Source organism: Hesperophylax consimilis, chromosome 14, assembly GCF_061612785.1.
Source record: "Hesperophylax consimilis isolate HC1 chromosome 14, BYU_Hcon_1.0, whole genome shotgun sequence".
Taxonomy (NCBI): domain Eukaryota; kingdom Metazoa; phylum Arthropoda; class Insecta; order Trichoptera; family Limnephilidae; genus Hesperophylax; species Hesperophylax consimilis.
In genome coordinates, this window is record NC_142849.1 from 26,183,253 (window position 1) to 26,201,931 (window position 18,679).

An 18,679-nucleotide genomic window follows, 5' to 3' on the forward strand; every position below is an offset into this window, starting at 1 on the left:
GCATATAAAAGTGGTGTTTATTAAGTCTGATTTTATTTAAAAAAAAATTAAAATGATAAAAGACTGAGATTTTTAAACATTGGTAAACAGTGCGTAGTAAGTAACACTTCAATTTTAATCCCCTTCGACTTGCTTGAACTTGATTGTTATTCTGGAGTAAAGATTCCATTCGGGCTTATCTTTACAAGCGTAGACTTGTCAAAGAGGAAACGATAAACATCCGGTGGTGGTACGAGCAGAGATCTTATCCGATCTGACAATGTTTTCCTTCATCAGTTTGGATTATGAAAGATTTATTGATAAACGTGACAAGTAGTTAGTATGTAATGCCGGTATACGAGTAGTATAATCGACATTTAATTAGAGGCACTCCAATTTACGCAGTGGAAGATAATACTCGTACATAACATTATATCGTGATAAATACCTACCAAAATAATTTTGCATGAAATGTTAATTATTTAATTAACTAACTAACGATCACGCCGTTTCCTTGCAGGGGTAGGCAGAAAGGACGGGCCGCCAAACAACTCGGTCTTGGCACACACTCATTTTCTATTATCTGACTTTTGACATGGCTCGACTCAAGTATCTGATTCACTTGGTCGTGCCATGTCTTCCTCGGGCGTCCCCGACTTCTGCTACCATTCGAATTTGCGTCATATATTCTCCTTACACTCTTTTCTTCGCTCATTCGCTCTACATGCCCAAACCATCTAAGCGTCCCTTTCTTAATCTTACCCACTACGCTTACATCAGCCTTGCACTCTTTGCGGATCACCACATTTCTCACACGATCTTTCATGGTTTTACCACACATACGCCTCAGGGATCTCATTTCAACAGCATTCAGTCCATTGTGGACTGCTAACATCGCTTCTTTGGTCAATTTTTTGTTAGCGCCAACTGCGTTCAGTCCTCCATTAATGGAGTTACCTGCATTTACCCTTTTTTCAATATCTCTGTCAGCCTTACCATCTCTCTAGAACATACTTCCTAAATACACAAACTCATCCACCTGCTCCAAGTATTCCTCATTCACAACTATTGCACACTGTTTTCGTACTCTCATACTTAATTATTTCGTACTCTTACATTTTCATTATTTAACGGAATAATATATTTTTAATCAGTTTTTGCAATTCCATTTTCCATATTCGTCATTGTGAGATTAAAATATTACGCTGTTGAGACATGTTTTATTATTCTATTTAATTTAAAAAATATAAATAATCGTAGTTTTTTTTAACTTCTTCAGGAAATGAACCTAATAACCCATTTCCGAAGTAAAATTTCTTATCCATATGCCACCAAGGTCTTAAATAAAGTAATCACAATTTCAAAAAATTCTGAAAATCGGAGAAAGTATTCTCTCTGCAAAAGATTAAAAACAACTTTGAATTGGAAATTATATATCCCTCGTAAAAATACATTCATTTTGTGTCCTAAAAATTGTCATACAGGCAGTAAAAGGCTTATGATAAGCCTTCCCAGGGAAGATAAGATTAAGGTATATCACTCTCCGGAAAAAAACAAATTCGAAGAGAGACTGTAGTGCCATAACGTATATACATAATAATACTTGTATCAAGTTGTTCTATTGACATTGATTATGAATTATGAATCATCACGTTTAAAAAGTATTATTCACGTTAGAAATGTATTTACTTATATTTAGACAGATGAAAATACGTTTGTTTATGCTCGCCGGCACACTCATGGGGATTATATTTGTACTTAGCCGAACATTTATGACGTAAGATAACTTTGAGATTTTTCAGCTGTTTAGAGGAACATTCATTAATATGAGTCAAAATCTACCAGAAATAGACAGCAAAAAGTTTCTATGGTAAAGATAAGAAATTATGTCTTCTTTAGTATGTACATTAATTACTCAAAGAAGTGAACTGCGTATTTTAACTGTAAAGCAGTTATTTTTTTTATTTTTATTTATTTTTTTTTTTTATTTATTTTTTTTTTTTTTTCAAAAATAAGACATCTGCCCTGATGATGGACACTGCAATGCTGTCCGAAACGTTGGCTAAAGAAGGAGTTAGCGCAACACGGCATAATACCCCAAAAACAAATAACAAAAATACTTTTGGCCGTGAAAATCTTAAATCATAGTTATTTTTTTGTTTATCTGAGTAATAAAATCTATTGAACGGTGGGGTTTGGGGTTGTGAATTTTTTCAGTGTTATTTGTCGAGAAAATTTCATACAAAACATAATTTTGGATATGATGCCAAAATACCCGACCAAACGATTTTTTTTAAATAAAAAAAGTTGTAGCAAATATCTAGAACGAATGTGAGCTTTTTATACTAAAATTTTTTAGCTTGGTTTCGTAAAACTCTAGAATGGTAAGCTCTGGCAACGTGGTAGTTGTATATTTTTGATTCCACTAATTTCTATGTTAATACAAGCATTTTCAGTTCACAATATACTTTCGCACAATTGTACACTTAGTGGACACAGAAGGCGTAACCTGTATATATTAAAATATTTATTTCAATTAATCAATGGCCTCGTCTCTAACGGTGAGATTCTGGCGCAAATCAATTTATTTGTCCCAGAGTCTCACTCTCGGGCACGTCACCATAACATATTATATTGCCGATTGAGTCGTACAAATCTGTACCCGAATTCGCCCGTGGGAAGAGCGATACGCTATTTAAATATATTAGATAAAAATTTCGACATATTCTTCGGAAAATTCAATGAGTTTGTAAGGTTTTTGGCGCTACATTCTCACTGTGAAAATGGTACTTTTACAATTAGTTAGATAAAATATCTGTAATGTTGTAAAAAAATTTTTGTACACAAATAAAATAAAAATAAAATAAAATTAATAAAAGTCTTACCAATTAAAATTCGTATAAGAAAGTAGATTCCACCCAATAATTACAGTTTCACTGTTCAGAAAACATAAACATATTATAAATTTGATATATATTTTTATATTATAGAAATTAACTCACTATCAGTCAAACACAGACAATAATATTCTTATTTACTTTGGATTCGGTCAATGACTCCAGTGGTAGAAGTGGTATTCTTTACCGATATTGTTTCCACAGATTAGTTTCAATGCCTAGACTGAAGGGTCTTCCCCATAATATTCTCGATATTAATTTTATCTTCTTACATCGGGAAGTCCCTAAGCATTTTTTTTAACATTGGCCCCACACAGAAGGCCCCGAGGAAAATAATTCCCCTCAGTGTGTCTTGTATGTCTTCCAAGGGGATGCTGCGTGCTGGGTCTTTTTAGGAAAGGAAGGAGAGAAAGTTCTGGGAAGGAAAAAGGTACGAGGGGTGGATAGGAATCTGGGGTTAGTGTGACTCTCACTGTGGTGCAAGGCGATGTTTCGAGAGAGTCCTGCTGGAGAGGTCAGAACAGAAGAGTCTGATCCGGTCTGCCACGCAGTTGGTGGGCAGACGTGTCTGTCGCCAAGACCCGGAAAAACCTTACACTATGAACCCGGGAACCCCTGCTAAGTCACCAAACGTATCGAACCACTAAGGGTGAACTATGGAAGAGGTTGTTGGTTATCCAATAAATGGTTCCCGGGGCGGCGGTACCCATACCCGCCTCCCAAATTGTTTTACAGGTTACTTTAATTAAATTAATCTTAAAAATCCTTTAAAGAAATTTACCTTGATAAATGAAGAATTTGTTGTTCCTAACCTAAAATAAAAGATATATATGTTCGATACAGGTAGATTAATTGTCAACTAAACTATGAAAACTTCCTAAGCCCCTTTCAGATGGTAATGAAAATGCGGCGATACTTTTATGGGGTGGGAATTAGCGTTCGAGCCATTGGTTATTGTGATACCTTCCCATCCCTTTTCTATCCCTTCCCTATCCGTTCCCTAAATAAGGATACCTTCTCCATTCTTTTCATATCCATTCCCCCCCTCCACATCTCTCCCCCTTCCCCATTCCTATCCCACCCATTCCGCATCCTTTCTCCACCCCTTCCTCACCCATTCCCTTCTGTTCCCCAGCCCTTCCCCTACTATTCCCCAGCCCTTTCCCAATCTCTTCTTTATCCCTTCCCCATTCCCTACCCTATTGATACGGAATTCCTTTTCCATCACTCACATCCTCCTCTTCCCTGCTCTTGACTATTCCTTCCCCAAATCCTTCCCCACCCCTACCCCGTCAATTCCGCATTCCTTCCACGCCTATTCCCTCATCTTCTCCTACCCTTCCTTGCTCTTCGCTATTCCTTACCCAATCGCTTCCCCATCCCTACCCCGTCCGTTCCGCATCTCTTCTCCATCCCTTCCACACCCAATCCCTCCTCTTACTCTCCCCTTCCCTGCTCTTCGCTACCCTTATCCTATCCTTTCCCCGTCCCTATCCTATAAATTCCACATCCCTTTTCCTTCTCTTCAACACATATTCCCAACTCTTCCACCTCTGTGCTCTTCCCCAATCCCATACCGAATCCGATCCCTTCCAAGCCATTCCCACCTCTTCCCTCCCCGTCTATGCCTCTAACCTCCCTCTTTTCCAATTTCACCCACAACCCTCCCCCGTCCATTCCATATATACATATATTTTTTATATAACTTCAACGTCCGGTCGAAAATGAAATCCGGCCGGTGAAAAATCACAGCGAGTTGAAAGTCACCTTTAAGAAAATAACAGACTTATCAATGACGCGGTAACGATTTTATTCACCGGAAGAATCGAAATGTCGTCATCAAATCTGGAATATCCCAATCATAGCAGATAGTAGATACTTCACAAAAATAATAACAATGATTTTTTTATTGAAGTGTTGTTTTCTGCGAATCTGCTTCGACACCTAGTGCAAAGACTAACAGATTAATTATTTTTTATTCCTTTATCTTTGATAATTACCTAGTGTTCATTACCATCAAATAATTTGTTTAGACAGGTGTAAAAGTTTACATCAAATAATCGAAATATCTTTTCGTTTGTATTGTTAACATCAAACTAAAATGGCTCACGAAAAAAGTGAAAATCGAAATAAAACATATCTTCTCCCGATAGTTATTTCCGGAATTATGAATATTCCCTTTGTTATAATTGTTTCTTACCTTAGTAATTTTAAGGTGGTGGATGGTGTTTTAGATGCATTTTTTCTATGTGCATCTTGTGTCTTTGGAGGCATAATTCAGTCGATCCACTGCAAGATTGAAGGCTCGATAGTCCACCTGTAACAAAATACAACACAATATAAAATTGAGGGCTCGATAGACCACATGTAACAAAATACAACACAATATAAAATTGAAGGCTCAATAGTCCACCTGTAACAAAATACAGCACAATATAAAATTAAAGGTTCGATAGACCACACGTAACAAAATACAACACAATATAAAATTGAAGGCTCGATAGTCCACCTGTATCAAAATACAACACAATATAAAAAATTGAATGTTCAATAGTCCACCTGTATCAAAATACAACACAATATAAAATTGAAGGCTTGATGGACCACATGTAACAAAATACAACACAATATAAAATTAAAGGCTCGATAGACCACATGTAACAAAATACAACACAATATAAAATTGAAGGCTCAATAGACCACATGTAACAAAATACAACACTATATAAAATTGAAGGCTCGATAGACCACACGTAACAAAATACAACACAATATAAAATTGAAGGCTCGATAGACTACATGTAACAAAATACAACACAATATAAAATTGAAGGTTCAATAGTCCACCTGTATCAAAATACAACACAATATAAAATAGAAGGTTCAATAGTCCACCTGTATCAAAATACAACACAATATAAAATAGAAGGTTCAATAGTCCACCTGTATCAAAATACAACACAATATAAAATAGAAGGTTCAATAGTCCACCTGTATCAAAATACAACACAATATAAAATTGAAGGTTCAATAGTCCACCTGTATCAAAATACAACACAATATAAAATTGAAGGTTCAATAGTCCACCTGTATCAAAAAACAACACAATATAAAATAGAAGGTTCAATAGTCCACCTGTATCAAAATACAACACAATATAAAATAGAAGGTTCAATAGTCCACCTGTATCAAAATACAACACAATATAAAATAGAAGGTTCAATAGTCCACCTGTATCAAAATAAAACACAATATAAAATTGAAGGTTCAATAGTCCACCTGTATCAAAATACAACACAATATAAAATTGAAGGTTCAATAGTCCACCTGTATCAAAATACAACACAATATAAAATTGAAGGTTCAATAGTCCACCTGTATCAAAATACAACACATGTACAATGAAGTGTAAAAGGTACGTTAAGGTGAAATAGTAGTGACGAAACCAGTCGGAAATTTTTGCATTTATCAATAAAAAATAAATAAATTAAATTAAGTTGTTTATATTAACAATATTTATAAAAAAATACAGTTTTCGTAGAAACTATTATCCTGCACGATTTGTGTAATGGTTTATTTTGTAATAGGTAATATCTGAATTTAAAAACAAATACATTTGTATTTGATTGCGTATTGTGAAACTGTGTATTGGCCACGTACTTAAATACGGAATCTTGCATCATAATAATAAGTCTAGTGAAACCATTATTTCTAACCGTCAAAGAATTTATGTAAAAGTGGGCTTGACAAATTGCAGTATATTTTAATACAGGTTGCACAAAACAGAGAGAGCAAAAACTGACTGTGGAGTTTTGAAAAAATGGGGTTTTATTTAAATTAATTCTGTGCATCATGCCGTTTTATGCATCAAGTCTTGAAGATAACATCACAAAAATGATGACCCCAGCATCGATACATTGATGAAGGCGATTACTGAAGTTATCGGCCGCATTTTAGCAAACCTCAACGGGCATAGCGGCGATTTCGTCCTGAAGTTGTCCCTTGAGTTCTTTCAAGGTGTAAGGTCGATGTTTAAAAACATTTTCCTTCAGGTAACCTCACAGGAAGAAGTCGTAAAATGCAGCCGGAATGCCCCCTGGGTGGCGACGAAAGAACGGCCATTTTCAAGAAACGTGCGTATGGCGAAGCCTCGGTGTTGTAAAGACCTAACCATGGTAACGACTGAAAACAGCACGACCCTTCCGACGCAATGGTTCCTACACTCACCAAACGGGTTGTACTGACCCTTCAAAACCTAACTGTCTGTTTTGTTGCACCTTGTTGTTCATCAACGCTTTTATAGGTCACAAAAATAAAACGAACGACAAAAATATACGTTATACGAGTAGATTGAATCACTATTACACAAACATTTTGTTGAAGCTCTGCCAACACTTATCATAATGGGATTCGAATTATTAATTAATAATTTAAAAAATAATGATCCTCAACGTGTTGTTTATTTCACAGCATTTTCAATACATTTTAGCTTGTAATGAATGTTTCGTTGAATAGAAAACACTTACACGCTCCATTAGTTTTATTTTTTTATTGTGTGTGGGATTCTTACCGCTTCGGACATGAAAGAAACCGTCAAAGATTGATCAATTAACCATACGTATATTTGAAGCCTTCATAAAGACTGATGAATGTAGTGTTATTTAAAATTCAATTTAATGGATACCACATTATACAATAAACCCATCAAATATAAGCTAGCAATGCGTAGAAAGCATCATTCTTCAATAAAAAATGACAGTAATTCTGCCGTCGTAAGTGAAAAGGAGCTAGAAAATTTCAATGGTTACATTCTGATGTAACGTACGTACGAGACCTTTTATGTTTATCAACCTATTATAATAAAAGTATATCAGAATGCGACCATTGAACTTTGAAGCTGCCTTTTTGCTTATAACAGCAGAATTGGTGTTGTGGGATCACAAACTGTGATTTGCCAATATTATATTTTTAATAACGTGCAATGTGCGTTTAGGATCAAATGGATTACATTTTTTGGTATACATTGTTAATTTATTCGTTTTCCTGTTAAAAATGGGACTGTGGAGCAATAAATAATGAATTGAAAGAGTTCCTAACAAAGTATCAGTCATCAGCAAATGTTTTGTGAGGACTGCGGAACACGTGTTCATACAAATACTGATATTATGTACTTATGTTGTAGCATTCCGTCATGATATATATTAGGAAAAGAACACGTGTTCAGGATATATTCTGAATGACTAATTTAAATTAATCAGGAAGTTCGCGAGCTGTCATTTTTTTTTACATGATCGTTTATCTCCGTGCAGCGTTGAAAAATAAAATTATGATTTTGATATCAAAATACCCATGTCAAATTGTACCTTCTGCATTATACATTAGTATTGTAAGTTCCTCCCGTCCTAAAATGAATTTTAACTGCTCGGGATTGCTCTAGCAAGAAAAAAAAACTATATACTTTGTGGCGACAAAAAAGAAAAAAAAAGATTTTTCACATATCAGTTTATATTTCGGAATAAATTGTAAGCTATCTTTGACGCTTCTATAATTTTCTACACTTTCACAACTTTAGTATCAGCTTTAGCGATGAATCAATATCTATATAAATTCTCTCGCGACGAAAATACTACGTTAGTGACAGAGCCAGAATTTTAATTTTCAGCATAATAAGCAAGAAAACTTCATAATTTCAAGGGATATCAGCCGCGTTCATTCTAAATTTTTGTAGAATTTATAATATTAATAGTAATTTTAAAACAAGGTAGCTTACAAATTACCTTCGGGCTACAGCCCGAATGCTTAAAATCAAATCTTGGAAGACAGGAAAGAATATAATTAACATTTAATTACGAAAGGAATTTTCCAGGAATATATTTCGTTTCTCATAAAGTAAGTTTCTCATAATAACTAGCAAACGGTTCAATATTTCCCTGAGCTAATTTACATTTTTCAAAGGCAGTTAGAGAAGCCTTCGAATTATAATTTTTTTAAATTTTATTAGTTCCCAGAAAACGCAAAAAGGTATGATGTTTAACGTCGAGCAAGCTAATTGGAAAAAGTTTAAGGCCTGAAGTTTCTGGAATGTTTTCTTCAAAGTAAACAACATCTATTGACTGATTTTTGATCTATACTTTCTGTAAACTAGGAATGGGAACATTAGATGATATATTTTTGGTTGTACCTCTATAAATAAATAGCTTATTTTCTATGATTTTTCATTGAATATTTCATCTTTTGTAAGTCTGAACTAGACTCCAACATTCAAAATTATTTTGACATTTGTCAATATAAATAATATTTACAAATAATTTCGCATTCTCTTTCTCAAAACATACATTGAAACGGTGTCCAATGACTTGTAGAGAGAAAGCCGGAAATATTGAAAGAAACTGCCTTTATAAACATCAACAAAGTTACTGCACATTGCTCTGTAACTACGTTCATAATACTACAACCACCCGAGTGATTTTCGGCATATTATGCCGAGTTTGAAAAACGTCTTGAGTGATCGCACGCCATTATATGCCATTTTTAACTCGATTTGACGATTTTTTAATGTTTCTTTTATAAACCCTGAAAATATATGATGAACGGTAAAATTTAGGAATATTCATTGGCTGTATAGCGCTAGAATCAGCTTATGTGTTTTCGAATTAAAATTCGGAGTTATGATTTTTTGGTAAATGAGGGCAAGACATTTCAAACTCGTACGCCAATCACTCAACTCATATTCCAGTTATTGACCCAAGGGCGAAGTTTAATGCCAAATCACTATTTTGATTAATCTTCATAACGAATTGGTGTACATTATGAATACCAAAAAATATGCTTTAGAAATATTGAAAGTTTTCCTATCGTTTCGCTTGAGTAGAATACAAATAAAAATATAAATTACTCAGTAAAGAATAAATATGTAAACTACTAAAAATATTTTTTTTCAATAGAAATGTGTGAACGCATAAATGAAACAACTTTAAAAAAATACAGTATTATAGCTAAGCTTATTTGTGACAGTTTCATTTGATTAACTTTTTTGCTTTCTTATAAATTTATTTACAAAATAAATAAAAAGCACTTTTTTGCTTGAAATATAACGTTTATAGACTCCGTGTCAAGCGATTTTTAAGCCTATTACCTACAAAATAAGGTATATCAAGAATATACACGTTTTAGCTTCCTCTTAATATGTACAATTATTGAACTCCTTTGTACAACAGAACTCCTGATTAGAGCACCTGACCGGACATCAGAAGGTGCGGGTTCAATTCCCGTCGGCGGCATTTATTTTTATTCGGGAGATATTTTTAATATGTATGGATATTTCAGGCGACTAATTATTGCTTATAATAATCTGTTATCCTTTGTGCTATGCATAAAAAACCTTGTCTTATAAACATTAGTTTATCATTAAAAAAATATGTTTTGTACCTGCTTATATCGTTCTCAGTACTCAGTTTATAATGTTATGTACGATAGACTTATTATTGTACTCCTGAATAACTTACCTATCAAAAAGTCTACATGTAAAAGTGAATAAATAAATGATCTAATTCAACAGATTTCTCTTCAATGTATCAATTATTCGGTTATGAAAACTAAGTAGTCAATGTTATCAATATTCAATTGTCTTGCGATAAAATTAACTAACCCATAAATTGAACAAAGGCTTTATATATCGTAAATGGGATCGCTTTGAAACTTTACAATGGAAAGGAAAATTTAATTATTATCTGGTTTGTCTGAGACTATTCCAATATAATACTATTACAAGTCTACCCCTAAAAATCAATCTCTTGAATAATTTATTATTTAAAACGTAATATTATTGGTTGGAATTGTCGATATTCAAGTACATTACTAACCCTCGTAATCCACGTTTTATTACTCGCGATCAGAAAAAAAACAGGCACGAAATTATAATATAATTTACACAGTAAAAGCTAGCACTAACTAACCTACTTCTTAGGATGGGTTGTTTCAAACCCAAAATTCAAGTTCTGTGAAGGTTCTATTCAAGTTCTGTTTTCATTTCAGTTATTCGATACAACTGTGCAATAATGATATAATAAAATAACTTGATTGAAACCTTCACATAGCTTGAAAATTCAAGTTGAAATTTGATGAATTGTTAAAATTCTATGAAGCAACCCGTCCTTAAAGTTGGACTATCTATTAGAGGATTAAAAGATATCTAATGAGAGGATTGGAGTATCAAAATAATTTGAAGAAAGAGTGGACAAAGCCCTACAGAGACATTCTTTACTACTATACCTCACCGACACAAACCGAAACCGCACAAGAGTCCCAACTGCTCTTAATCGTCTGGAGCCTATGGCATCCCCAATTGAGGTATGTTGTGATGTTGAAGGTACTGGGGAGGGGAAGGATATGAGAAAGAGGAAGGAGGAAAAGTAGCTGGCTATTCAGATCTGGTCACTAAACACGGCCAAAGCCATTTCAAGCAACATTTCTATTTCATCAGGGCGATACTAATAGTATCTTCCACTCTGATATATACTACATATTATTTGTGAAACAACACAAATTAATCAAATATAATTTACTTGCGCACGCCGGGATTTGAACCTGCGACCTCCAGCTTGCTAGTTGAGAGTCTAACCCCTTGACCTCGGTGGCCGTCGTATAAATCTTGTAAAATCATTGCAACATCCCAAAAAATAATTTTCCATAATTTTTTAATGATCAACTAATATTTATTAGACAAGTTTTTTTATGCATGGTACAACGGATAACAAATTATTATAAACAATAATTATTCGCCTGAAATATCCATACAAATTGAGAATATTTCCCCAAGAAAAAATAAATGCCGCCGACGGGAGATATTTTCAATTTGTTATCCATACAAATTCAGGCGAATAATTATTGGTTATAATAATTTGTTCAATTTTCCGTATGGATAGATGATGATGTTCCTAATCAATGACTTTATTTGGCTAAATATGTTTTTCGACACTTTCATCACAATTTGCTTCCTGCGAGGATTTTTTATAATTGTTTTACTGTACATGTACATAGTGTTTTATTTTGACTGAAAATTGCAACAAACTAATAATTTTACATTCTCTTTATACGCGGTTTTTGAATAAGCTTCGCTTTTTAGGTGATGCCAACCCCCACGGAAAACGAGGGATTATTGTATCTGCTAGAAATAATCCAATCTTGTTTTTTTTTATCGCGATTCCAAAAAGTAGAATATTTATTTTATTCATTCTATCCCTGGGACTCAACAAAACAAAACAAAGGTTTAACGCCGAAGGCTAGAGGATATTCCAAAGGGTTTGGGCAAATGATTTTTCCGAAGCGCAATAATTATTGATATATAATCTCATCAAATATTCTCACTGGAAAATGAAAAAGGTTTAAAAGCTTTTGTATGTATGAAGTTGACTCAAGGGTATTGACACAATGGAATACATAAGAAGCTCTCTCCAGAGGGGGCCTTAAGGAAGAAAAATGATCTCCTCGATATTTGAATTTCAAAATCAGATTTGCTTTTCTAGTATTTGTGAAACCAGAAGACCAGAAATCACATTACGTTAGATGGAAATGATTGATCTCATTTTTTATATTGATTTAATGAAAATGCTTGCGATTTATTTGTAACAAACTCATTCTATTGATTCGGTTCAAGAGGTTTTGAAGAAAGTATTATCGATTCGTTCAAATCAGAAGTTCTAGAATGTCTCCGCTGTCAGAATAAACAACTAGAAGTGATATTTAAGGTAGTTGAGAAAGCGTTCTTTAGGGAGGGCAATGTTTTAAAAATGCTTTACTAAGATAGGTAAGCTTCGTGAATCTTTTACCTTTGGTAATGTTTCGTTTTTCGACATGCATATTTTTTAATGCATTTGAGATTTTGTTAGATGATTCACAAAGGTTAGGTTTGCTTTGGTTAGGAAAAGTTAGGCCGATGGAATAATAATGAATGAAGCTTTCTCGGGTTAGGTTGGTTTCATTTTGTCGATGGTACGTAAGGTAGTAATATCGTAACAAACCTCATCTTCCGACCCCCTATGGGCGCCGAAACACTTGCAGATGACGTCAAGTTCTCTGGTCGAAAGGTCCATCATATCGCGGACCTTGAGTGACTTGATAAACCTGGTCTTCGGTATAGTTCCACAGTTTTCTTTATCAAAGTCCTGGTGAAGAAATAATGTAATTAAAAAACCTCAAAATGTAAAAAATGCTAAATTGTAGTAAAACCCTTTTATATTAGTACTGGAAACTGGCTTAAAAAAGACTTTATGTGTATGTAAGTCAGTTGCCGTAGTAAAAATCTGCCCTGATATTGGACACAGCAAGACTGTGCGAAACGTTGACTGTAAAAGTAGGGAGATGCGGAGGATCATTACTTGATAGATGACAAGTTACACACCGAGGTGCATCGATCGAAGTGTAAAGCTTCAATAATCCTAATTTTAAAAGTAACCCAGTACTCATCTCAAGCTTGCCTAATATGTAGAAGCCTATCTGGACTATCTGACTTTCTTCTATATATGCCATAACCCCTGCCTAAAGTCTCCGTCTCATTTAAAAAAATTAGATTTATCCAGGTTTTAGCCAATCTTTCGTAGGTAAGAAGGTACCAGCAGCATAGAAAATGTTTAAATCATATTCAAATGTTTGATAGCATATCAGACAATTTGCTAGTTTTTAATGAACATGGCCCCTTTCTAGAAGTTGCAAAAGTAGCTTCTGGTTGATTTGAAAATTTTCATGAGATCCCAGGAGCACAGCATGACGAAGAATAGGTAATAGATTAGCTTAATACTTACCACAAACACTTCGGTGATGTTCGACAACACGTCAGGCGACTTGCCCAGTTTCTCCATGGCCTTACTGAGGAGGGTCCTCTCCTGGAAGTTGAGGAAGTTTCCCCAGGAGTCGGGGCTGGCGAGGTGAGGCACGGGCACCAGAAGCGGAGAGTGCTGTAGACCCTTCTGTGTGAAGTTCTCCTCGATGGTGGAAGAGAATCGACAGTAGTCCACGTATTCGCGTCGCATTGGAGCCGCAAAACTGTACAACAAAAATGCTATATTAAACAGATCTCTTTATCATCAACATCGGTGCTGTAACCCCTTGAGTATCACTTCCGTCTTCAGGCGACTCACTTCCATTACTTTTGCTTAAGGGTGGGATGTTGACTTCCACAGCGTGTAGCTCCTTAAGTTAAGGCGATGCGATGCGAAATAATGTTGGTTTTAAAATGTATTCATTTAGAAGTATTATAGATACTTTAATTAAAACTCTTAGTAGAACATACCTTGTCTTTTGCTACAATCAAGTAGAACAGGAACATACCTTGGCCTTTGCTACAGTCAAGTAGAACAGGAACATACCTTGGCCTCTGCTACAATCAAGTGGAACAGGAACACTCCTTGGCCTTTGCTACAATCAGGTAGAACAGGAACATACCTTGGCCTTTGCTACAATCGAGTAGAACACGAACACATCTTGTTCTTTGCTACAATCGAGCACTTTGTTGATATTTTTTTGTAAGCTTAGAAAAAAATTAAGTCCCAGGTCTATAAAAATAAATAATTTTAAAATAATTTTAAAAGTTCACAGCAGTTAAGAGCCTCGGGAGGAAGTTTCAATCTCCAGTCAAACTATTTTAGTTAAAGTAGATGTATCATTTTTTTAGGGTTGATTTTTAGTTACCAAGCAGTTTTTACGAATTGGACAATTAAACAATTTTAATTGAATTAATTCCTGTGTACTTACACGTCCATGAGAGTCTCCATTTCGTAAGAAGTAAGTTGTATACCAGCAGAAGTCAGACCTCTGCAGAAGTCCGCTCTTGGTATAATCTGTTGTCGCAGATCATCGAATCTCTCCAGGAAGTAGATTACACGTATTCTTTCCCGGACCACCTAAAAACATTGAAAATAAAATATATTTATTGGAACACCGAATTATGCCGAGAGATTTATTAGTTGCCCCCAAAAATATCATTTAACTACTTGGGTCACATTGTGCTAAATCTGTCACCAAATGACACGTCCTCAAAAAACTCGAAAGAATACCAAGTTTTCTCTTAGCATTTAAAAGTCTACAAGAGACGCTCCCGTATAATTTTATGAAACAGAAAACTTCCAAACAGTTCACCCAGTCTAGGTTTGCTGATTTTTAATTTATTTTTATTTTTACATTGAGCGATAAAGTACTTGATTATTGAACTAAACGTGTTTTTTTAGCTTCATAATAAAGTTAACAAAATAAAAATCATCGGTAAGCGATTTTAAAAACTCCACCCATGTATGAATTAAAAAAAAAAATTCATATTAAGAGCCTTACTACAAAAAGTGGTGTAAATATTACGCGGCGTATTTCGGAATAGTGAAAAGACTTATTACCCTGGCATTTTTTTTGGTTAAAACGGTGTTAAACCAGGCTCAAGGCCGGCTTTACCACACCAACGTTGAACGGGCGTGTAATAATTTAATTCGTAAAACGGTATATGTGCGATTGTTATATTAAAATTTGAAAGTCTTTCATCTGATTTTAAAAATAGTAGTCGATTTTGGCATAAATTCAAAAACAGCGAATCTATTGAAATTGAATGTTATTATAAAATACAAACACATTACATTATTATTATATTCTATGTAAACATGTTTTGGTGTTTAGTATGAAATATTATGACATTGCCATCAGAATTCTAACTTTAGCCAAACAAATATTATGAGCACCCTTACGAAAGTTGGTAAGTACTCAAAATATCATGTTCCTTTGGTTATATTGTAACTAGATTCCGCTGCCCCCCCTATTCCGTTGTCTTACAAAATTTCACAGTAAAATTCGGTAGTATTTTCACACATCAATTTTCTCCAATAATGGAAAGTTTTTGGATTTTTTCAAATGTTTCTTGCACTCATTCGTTTCATTCCCAAATTTGAATAGTACAGTTCTTCTATTACAGCCACTTAAAAATCAGCTGATCCCTTAGAACGTAGATAAACGACACATTTATGACCCTGTCCCACGTTATATCGATTCCTATCTGTGAAATCCTCCTAAATGCGTCACATTATGAACAATGCAGTTAGGTACATCATGATAAATCTGAATTATGGATGGTTCAGTCATTGGGTTCAGTAACCGTTTTTTGTTCCTACGTAGAACCGAATGAAAGTGAAATGGAAATTGTAATAAAATTAAGTAAATCATCATTATATCAGCTGTGAATGGTTAAAAGGGGAAAAACCCATACTTGAAAAAAAAATAATGCAAAGATAATCCAATGTGTTATTACTATGATTAAAAACACTTGGAGTCTACGTAGATAGTAAACTTATATTTAATACGCACATTTCTTCAATCACTGCTAGATCTTACAAAATGTTAGGTTTCATACTGCGTCTGAGTAAATTATTTAAAAATCCACGTACGCTAGTAATGCTTTATTCCTCACTAGTCAGAAGTACACTGGAATATGCATCGCCTGTCTGGAATCCCAAATACACTTACTATGTCAATAATATAGAGCGCATACAAAATAAATTTATTAAGTACCTAGGTTATAAATACAACAATAATTATATCTGCACTCTCCAATCCCTGAAATCCAGGCGAACGGTAGCTGACATGACATTTCTCCATAAAATAATACACAACGAAATAGACTGCTCAGAACTTCTATCCCAAATAAATTTTAACACCCCATCTAAAAGAACTCGACACACCAACCTTTTTTACACAACTAGTAATAATACAAACGCTGCAGCCAATTCCCCTATTTCTCGCATCCTTCAAACATTCAACTCAATTCAAACAAGCACAAGTACCGATATATTTTTTGATTCTCTCCCTCTATTTAAGAAAAACTTTTTTAGCACACTAAATTCGCCAACATAACACATACAACCACACACAGACACACACGCACACGTACACACACACAAACACTCACACACACCTCTCTCCTTCCCCAGCACACTAATTAACTTAACTTAAAAATGTAACTTAACCGTAAATGTATAAAATACCTCCTATGTATATATGTCAGCGACATGTCATTGGTACCAATTATTATACTAACTTTTATAACTTTGTAACTATTGTCATCCATGTAATTATGTACTGTTTGTTTCTGCAATAAACAAAAATAAAAATAAAAATAAAATAACTTTATCCACATGTTTATTTTTTAATAATAATGATGAGGCAAGGAAAACGTACAGCAGATAGTGGAAATCATGAGATTTTTGTTGATTCGTCTTACATTAATGTATGAAGGGAGTTTTGTTTGAAACATTCGACATGCTGGTATTTCCTGTCTTTTTCGTTTTTATGCAAGATTTGTGAGAATGAGAAATTTTTTTAAATAATTCAGCATGATAAACATTGTTTGTTATTTATTCTTTCTACCATTGCGGTCCTTGATTGACATTAGCGTCATAATATCAATAATAGGTACTAATCGTCATCGGATTGTATCTTTCTTTCGAATAGAGAACGGGAATACTAACTATTGTGAATGATTCCTGTAAATAAAAACGTTTCTTCATAATAAAGCACTGTGTCCTTTATTAGAAATACAAACTGTTATCTCATAATAGGGTATTTTCACTGGAAATTGGTCAAATAAGCAGTAACAATAATTGCGCGTTCTTCAAGTATATATCGCTCTATTGCTTGTTGTCAACTAATTCTCTACTTGTATACAACATAAATGTCAAAGCACAATGACAATTGACGTTATTTGCGTTAAAAATTATGGCAGAGTCAAATTATGACATTACTTTTGTCCCAACTTATACAATAATATGAATAAGACCAGAATTGTACCAAGAAAAAAAAAATGAATAAGGATTCCAATTTGTAAATAAAATGTTTATTTGGAAAGTGGTCATTGCAAAAGAGAGGGTTATTCCATTTTACCCATTCAGTCACTATAAAACACGTGAAGCAACAATTAGTTTATACGCACGAGTTTATTAAAATGGAGTAATTTCACAATGACGCCAGTCTTGAATAACCTTTCCCAGCACGTGCGTACTGTGTGGGTTGCGTCATTATCATTCCGCCAATTAGCACAACATGTCACATGTAACAACCTATTTAAATAAACATGATACATTGAAATACAAAAAGGTAAATAAACAGAATTTAAATTGCAGTAGAACAACAATTATAGAGATTATTACTAATACAGTTAAAAACAGGATTGCATGAATTTGCATTAACAGTTATCACGATTTCGGAACACGTGTTCGAATTACAAATTCATTCGTTAAAAGCCTGCGATCCGTGTTTAACCGGATTACCAAAAATTTGACGAGGTTCTTAATAAGTTAGCAATGCTCATTTTTCTCCGTGTACAAGAAGCTGCAACAATTTAAGGTTTCCTAAGACATATTCATCAGGAACTCAAAATAATATTTTTATTAAGGTTTTTAAAATTTTACAGTTTTTCGTGTATTGTGCAGAGTAACAATATACATTGGTTTCAATGTTGTGAAGTTTGAAATTTTAGTACGTGGGTAATAGAATATTATTATAGTTATAATAATATAAGTATTATTGTTGGTGGCTGAGTGATCATCGCGTTTGGTTCCACCCAGACGTCGTGTGTTCAATTCCTCGGCTGGCTAAGTCCTTCATCACAACACAAGAAACATTTTCCGCTTACTGTAGTGATAGTAGGAGATTTTTAAATATTGTCAGGTTATTCGTAACCCGGGATGTTTATCTTTCTTAAAAAAAAAAAAAAGTGGGTGTGTCAAGCCTACGCAAGACAGAAGTGAAACTTCTTTTGTTAAACCGTATGAACCACA

At 34.2% G+C, this 18,679-nt stretch overlaps 1 protein-coding gene across 1 annotated transcript in view; it reads right to left on the reverse strand.

The window, feature by feature from the left end:
- Positions 1-5,121: 5,121 nt before the first annotated feature.
- The window catches only part of LOC149418116 (uncharacterized), a 36,149-nt gene continuing 22,591 nt past the window's right edge, over positions 5,122-18,679 (reverse strand). The window contains exons 11-14 of the mRNA XM_089639893.1: positions 14,625-14,773; positions 13,676-13,916; positions 12,896-13,039; positions 5,122-5,193 (exon numbers count right to left, since the gene is read on the reverse strand). Coding sequence (XP_089496019.1) covers positions 5,122-5,193; positions 12,896-13,039; positions 13,676-13,916; positions 14,625-14,773 — 606 coding nt within the window. The remainder of the gene's footprint in view (positions 5,194-12,895; positions 13,040-13,675; positions 13,917-14,624; positions 14,774-18,679) is intronic.